Genomic DNA, 7,500 nt, shown 5'->3' on the forward strand with positions numbered 1-7,500 from the left:
TAACCAGGTAGGCTAGTTGAGAACAAGTTCTCTGTCAGACGATTGCTAGGAGTGGTGGTAGGAGTCAGGCGCAGAGAGCAGAGGTACGGAACTGTGTGTTTATTTTCATCCAAAACACAACACGAACAACGCCAACACAAACGGCGTGGAAAAAATGCCAAGTGCCCAAAACAGGTGCACAGCCAGCCTACAATCTCACAGTCGTAAATCGCCAGCACATCCAATGAAAAAACACAACCTGACGCTAAAATAATCCCGCACAACACTGGGCGGGCTAACCAGGCTTAAATAACCAAAATCAAAAGACAAATGAGGAACAGGTGCAAACAATAAGACAAACCAAACGAAAAGGAAAAAAGGATCAGCGGCGGCTAGTAGGTCGGTGACGACGACCGCCGAGCGCCGCCCGAGCAGGCAGGGGAGCCACCTTCGGTGGGATTCGTGACATTCTCATTTGCAACTGCGACCTGGCCAAGATAAAGCATAGCAATTCGACACATACAACAACACAGAGTTACACATGGAATAAACAAAACATACAGTCATTAATACAGTAGAAAAAAAGAAAACAAAAAGTCTATATACAGTGAGTGCAAATGAGGTAAGATAAGGCAATAAATAGGCCATGGTGGCGAAGTAATTACAATATAGCAATTAAACACTGGAAGGGTAGATGTGCAGAAGATGAATGTGCAAGTAGAGATACTGGGGTGCAAAGGAGCAAGATAAATAAATAAATACAGTATGGGGATGAGGTAGATAGATGGGCTGTTTACAGATGGGCTATGTACAGGTGCAGTGATCTGTGAGCTGCTCTGACAGCTGGTGCTTAAAGCTAGTGAGGGAGATATGAGTCTCCAGCTTCAGTGATTTTTGCAGTTCGTTCCAGTCATTGGCAGCAGAGAACTGGAAGGAAAGGCAACCAAAGGAGGAATTGGCTTTGGGGGTGACCAGTGAGATATACCTGCTGGAGCGCATGCTACGAGTGGGTGCTGCTATGGTGACCAGTGAGCTGAGATAAGGCGGGGCTTTACCTTGCAGAGATTTGTAGATAACCTGTAGCCAGTGGGTTTGGCGACGAGTATGAAGCGAGGGCCAACCAACGAGTGTACAAGTCGCAGTGGTGGGTAGTGTATGGGGCTTTGGTGACAAAACGGATGGCACTGTGATAGACTGCATCCAATTTGTTGAGTAGAGTGTTGGAGGCTATTTTATAGATGACATAAGGTCCCACAGTTGATAGAGCACAGCTCCAGAGTTCCTCTGTGGAGATGGGAGAACCTTCCAGAACGACACCCCTCTCTGCAGCACTCCACCAATCAGGCCTTTATGGAAGAGTGGCCAGACGGAAGCCACTCCTCAGTAAAAGGCACATGACAGCCTGCTTGGAATTTGCCAAAGGCACCTAAAGATTGAATCCTTTGGCCTGAATACCAAGCGTCACCTGTCACCATCCCTACGGTGAAGCATGGTGGTGGCAGCATCATGCTGTGGGGATGTTTTTCAGCAGCAGGGACTGCGAGACCAGTCAGGAACGAGGGAAAGATGAGCGGAGCCAAGTACAGAGAGATCCTTGTTGAAAACCTGCTCCAGAGCGCTCAGGACCTGAGACTGGGGCGAAGATTCACCTTCCAACTGGACAATGACCCTGAGCATTCAGCCAAGACAACGCAGGAGTGGATTCGGGACAGGTCTCTGAATGTCCTTGAGTGGCCCAGCCAGAGCTCGGACTTGAACCCGATCAAACATCTCTGGAGAGACCTGAAAATAGCTGTACAGCGACGCTCCCCATCCAACCTGACAGAGCTTGAGGGGATCTGCAGAGAAGAATGGGAGAAACTCCCCAAATACAGGTGTGCCAGGCTTGTAGCGTCATACCCAAGAAGACTCGAGGCTGTAATCACTGCCAAAGGTGCTTCAACAGAGTGCTGAGTAAAGGGTCTGAATACTTATGTAAATGTGATATTTCCGGGGGGCTTTTGGTTGCAAAAATTTCTAAAAACAGTTTTTGCTTTGTCATTATGGAGTATTGTGTGTAGATTGATGAGAAAAAAATGCTATCATTTTTTGAATAAGGCTGTAACCTAACAAAATGTTGAAAAGGTCAAGGGGTCGGAATACTTTCCAAATTAACTTCTATACACTCTCTACATTATACCTGTAAGAGCCTCTAAAACGCGTCAGTGATACTGTATAACACTGAGGATATTTTGCTGTGTTGAGTGACTGTCTGTTTTTTGTGTTGTCCATCTCTCTATACCTGGTGCAGCCCTGTGGTTTCCCACTGCTCCAGTCTCTCTAATCTGTTGTCCATCTCTCTATACCTGGTGCAGCCCTGTGGTTTCCCACTGCTCCAGTCTCTCTAATCTGTTGTCCATCTCTCTATACCTGGTGCAGCCCTGTGGTTTCACACTGCTCCAGTCTCTCTAATCTGTTGTCCATCTCTCTATACCTGGTGCAGCCCTGTGGTTTCCCACTGCTCCAGTCTCTCTAATCTGTTGTCCATCTCTCTATACCTGGTGCAGCCCTGTGGTTTCCCACTGCTCCAGTCTCTCTAATCTGTTGTCCATCTCTCTATACCTGGTGCAGCCCTGTGGTTTCCCACTGCTCCAGTCTCTCTAATCTGTTGTCCATCTCTCTATACCTGGTGCAGCCCTGTGGTTTCCCACTGCTCCAGTCTCTCTAATCTGTTGTCCATCTCTCTATACCTGGTGCAGCCCTGTGGTTTCCCACTGCTCCAGTCTCTCTAATCTGTTGTCCATCTCTCTATACCTGGTGCAGCCCTGTGGTTTCCCACTGCTCCAGTCTCTCTAATCTGTTGTCCATCTCTCTATACCTGGTGCAGCCCTGTGGTTTCACACTGCTCCAGTCCCTCTAATCTGTTGTCCATCTCTCTATACCTGGTGCTGCAGTGTGGTTTCACACTGCCCCAGTCTCTCTAATCTACAGATGTAGGGTCATCATTTGATCACTCTTTTGTTGCTGATCATTTTCCTGATTTACCTAAATTGACTGAAAAACCCACACTAACACATGGTTATATTAACAGTATTGCACTTTTCATGTAACCTACTTTTGGCCAGCTAATAGCCTAATCATCGATCAAGCAACATTATGGACTAAATGTTAAAATCCTGTTGCTGCAGGATTCTTTTGCTGTGACAAATTAAGAGCTTACATCTGTGAAGTGTATGTATGTGTATATCAGAGGGGTTGGATACGGCAGAAGACACATTTCAGTCTGGTATGGGTTAATAAAGTATTGTCTTCCTCTACAGGTGCGTTTCCACGGCCGGCTGTTCTATCATGAGGGTTGGCCCTTCTGCATCAACGAGAAGGTGGTCTTGCAGCTCGCCCCGCTCCATAAGGTCCGTCTGAAGCAGGGAGACTTCTACCTGCAGGTGGTTCCTCTGGGCCGCAAGGCTGCCAAGCTGGTCATAAAATGTCTGTCGGCCAGTGGCCAGGCCATCGCAGAGATCCCCATCCCGGAGAGCATGTACGGCAGCGTCTTCACCGCTGACTTCCTGCAGAATGTGACGCACGAGCGCAACCTCCATCCGCTGCAGAACTGGTTGCTCACCACCGGCACCGTCGTGTACCGGACGCCGTGGAAGAACGTGGTGAATCCTCTGTTCGTCAGCAGCACGGCAGACGCCATCATGCAGACACGGGGCGACAGCACGGGCTTCCGTGGCCAGCTCAGCGCCTGCAGTACCAGTGGATCCACGGGGACCCTGGACTCCCATCGCAGCTCCCACGAATCACTACACTCCCAGGGGGCAGACTCTACCTTCTCAGAGCCTGCTATCCTGAGCAGGCGGGTCCATGTAATGGACCCCAGCAGCACTAGTAGCAGGTCCCAACATGATCCCAACCCAGGACTTCACCGGATGGAGAACCACAACCAGAACCACAGCCTGAGAGCAGCTCCTGACTCTCACTCCTGTAGCCCACAGACAGAGAGGCTGGCTGGGGAGGGTGGTGGTGGTCCGGGGAAGGGCCAGTGGGAGGGGGAGGAGGGCCATGGTGGGAGCAGAGAGAGGACCAGGACCCTGTCGTTCAGCACCGACCTCAGTAACCCCAACCCTCGCCGCCCCCGCCACGCCAGGGACTCTGTGTCCTTCGAGACCCGGAGACTGTTCCGTAAGTCCTACATGGAAGCCCTGCAGAACCCCATGAACCTGGGCTCTAGCTCTGAGTCCATCCTGGAGGAAGGACCAGAGCACAGTCCTGCATGCCCAGGTCTCAGCCCACTCAGCCCCAGAGAGGATGCCTCATCTCCAGCTTCGACCCCTGGTAGCAGCCCCTCCACCCCCACCACCCAGAGAGAGCAAGGGCCCCGTGGGGTCAGGCTAGGGGGGACCAGGGCATGGCTGGGTGGGGACCCCGACTCCCCCCGACTCTCTCCCAGTACACCTCTCTTGTACCTCCAGAGGGGTCTGAGGAACGCTGGGGCCCTGGAGACCCGGGCTGAGAGGCGCTCCAAGTCTCTAGAGAGGACTAACAAGGCGGCCCAGGTCAAAGGGCACCGGGCGCGCTCCTCCTCCGGGGGCTCGGCCAGCAGTGGAGTCCTCTCACCAAAGAAGCTGATGAACGGATACGCCCTGCGCTTCGGACGGCTGGACCTGGAGGCTGCCTTCTGCAGCTCAGACAGAAGGAGCAGTGTTAGAGACGAGACAGGTAGAAAAACCTGATTGGTATAACGTGACTGATTAGAATAACATGTGACTGATTAGAATAATATGTGACTGATTAGAATAACATGTGACTGATTAGAATAATATGTGACTGATTAGAATAACATGTGACTGATTAGTATAACATGTGACTGATTAGAATAACATGTGACTGATTAGAATAACATGTGACTGATTAGAATAATATGTGACTGATTAGAATAACATGACTGATTAGAATAACATGTGACTGATTGGAATAACATGTGACTGATTAGTGTAACATGTGACTGATTAGAATAACATGTGACTGATTAGAATAACATGTGACTGATTAGAATAACATGTGACTGATTAGAATAACATGTGACTGATTAGAATAACATTTGACTGATTAGTATAACATGTGACTGATTAGAATAACATGTGACTGATTAAAATAACATGTGACTGATTAGAATAACATGTGACTGATTAGCATAACATGTGACTGATTCGTATAACATGTGACTGATTAGAATAACATGTGACTGATTAGAATAACATGTGACTGATTAGAATAACATGTGACTGATTAGTATAACATGTGACTGATTAGTATAACATGTGACTGATTAGTATAACATGTGACTGATTGGAATAACATGTGACTGATTAGTATAACATGTGACTGATTAGAATAACATGTGACTGATTAGTATAACATGTGACTGATTAGTATAACATGTGACTGATTAGTATAACATGTAGGGTTTGTCCCACATGGCACCAACAAGTCTCATAGGTCCGCATGGACTAAATATTATTTCAAGGTCTTGTCAAGGGTATTGTTTTAAACACTGCAGGAGTCTGGTATATAATGATCCCACATGGGCTGTATAGACCAAGGTTATGGGTTTGACTCCTGGAGTCTGGTATATAATGATCCCACATGGGCTGTATAGACCAAGGTTATGGGTTTGACTCCTGGAGTCTGGTATATAATGATCCCACATGGGCTGTATAGACCAAGGTTATGGGTTTGACTCCTGGAGTCTGGTATATAATGATCCCACATGGGCTGTATAGACCAAGGTTATGGGTTTGACTCCTGGAGTCTGGTATATAATGATCCCACATGGGCTGTATAGACCAAGGTTATGGGTTTGACTCCTGGAGTCTGGTATATAATGATCCCACATGGGCTGTATAGACCAAGGTTATGGGTTTGACTCCTGGAGTCTGGTATATAATGATCCCACATGGGCTGTATAGACCAAGGTTATGGGTTTGACTCCTGGAGTCTGGTATATAATGATCCCACATGGGCTGTATAGACCAGGGTTATGGGTTTGACTCCTGGAGTCTGGTATGTAATGATCCCACATGGGCTGCATAGACCAAGGTTATGGGTTTGACTCCTGGAGTCTGGTATATAATGATCCCACATGGGCTGTATAGACCAAGGTTATGGGTTTGACTCCTGGAGTCTGGTATATAATGATCCCACATGGGCTGTATAGACCAAGGTTATGGGTTTGACTCCTGGAGTCTGGTATATAATGATCCCACATGGGCTGCATAGACCAAGGTTATGGGTTTGACTTCTGCTTGGGCTATTTATATGTATTGATTGAAATAGGAGTGAGGTCAGGTATACTGATAGCTCAGTTGGTTGGAGCTAGACCTTTGTCAAAGGTAAAAGTCCAGTCAGTGGTAAAACTGGTTGAAATTAAATTAGCATATCAACCCGTTTTTCCTTTGAAAAGACATAATTTCAACCAGTTTTTCCTTTGAAAAGACATCATTTCAACCAGTTTTTCCTTTGAAAAGACATAATTTCAACCAGTTTTCCTTTGAAAAGACATCTTTTCTACCAGTTTGCATGTTGGTTTAAGAATGTAACATCAATAAAGGCAGTAAAAGTCTAAACAAGACAGCTATGTTTGGTGAGGGTGCGTTGGTGATTAGATTTCTCAACTCAAGCGTCGTCTTCAGTTTGGACAAACACTTTCCCTGGCACTGGGTCCAATAGACATTGAATCATAACATCAGCTCTCTCTCACTGTATCAAATGATGTGGCCTCCGGGCTTGAAAACACACGTTGTTTCCAGACAGGTTTAATGTTGTGGTTTCACTGGGGAATTATGACCTGCAGTAATAGGGATCTGACAGAGGGTTACAGGCCTGTGTTTGTTTCCAGACAGGTTTAATGTTGTGGTTTCACTGGGGAATTATGACCTGCAGTAATAGGGATCTGACAGAGGGTTACAGGCCTGTGTTTGTTTCCAGACAGGTTTAATGTTGTGGTTTCACTGGGGAATTATGACCTGCAGTAATAGGGATCTGACAGAGGGTTACAGGCCTGTGTTTGTTTCCAGACAGGTTTAATGTTGTGGTTTCACTGGGGAATTATGACCTGCAGTAATAGGGATCTGACAGAGGGTTACAGGCCTGTGTTTGTTTAGACTCACTGTTGATATGAGGAGATAGCTTGTAGTTCTCATGTGCTGATTTTTTGGGGTGGTGGAGGGGGAGGGGGTTGTGTGTGTCTATATGCTCTTTGGCATGTTATGTGACAGGTATGGCCCATCCCTGGAACAGCTCAGACGTGGTGTTGGACACACACACTGTTCTGTTGTTCTGTGCAGGGCAGTGCAGAAGAGTTGGTTTGTGAAAGTGTCATCCAGGGAATCATTCTGTTTTATTTAGCACTGTCTCTTCCGGGTATTGAAATGTGGAAAGTGTGTGAGTTGATTTAAAGGGATACTTTGGGATGTTGGCAACGAGGCCCTTTATCTACTTCTGCAGAGTCAGATGAACTGGTGGATACCATTTGTATAT

General features: G+C 47.2%; 1 protein-coding gene across 4 annotated transcripts in view; it reads left to right on the forward strand.

The window, feature by feature from the left end:
• plekhg4b (pleckstrin homology domain containing, family G (with RhoGef domain) member 4B) overlaps positions 1-7,500 on the forward strand; it is a 94,188-nt gene that overhangs the window by 24,448 nt on the left and 62,240 nt on the right. For all 4 annotated transcript variants that reach the window (XM_082959587.1, XM_082959588.1, XM_045697041.2 and 1 more), the window contains exon 3: positions 3,279-4,680. In XM_082959587.1, the coding sequence (XP_082815713.1) occupies positions 3,279-4,680 (1,402 nt within the window). The remainder of the gene's footprint in view (positions 1-3,278; positions 4,681-7,500) is intronic.

Source organism: Salmo salar, chromosome 02 (genome assembly GCF_965601325.2).
Source record: "Salmo salar chromosome 02, fSalSal1, whole genome shotgun sequence".
NCBI lineage: Eukaryota > Metazoa > Chordata > Actinopteri > Salmoniformes > Salmonidae > Salmo > Salmo salar.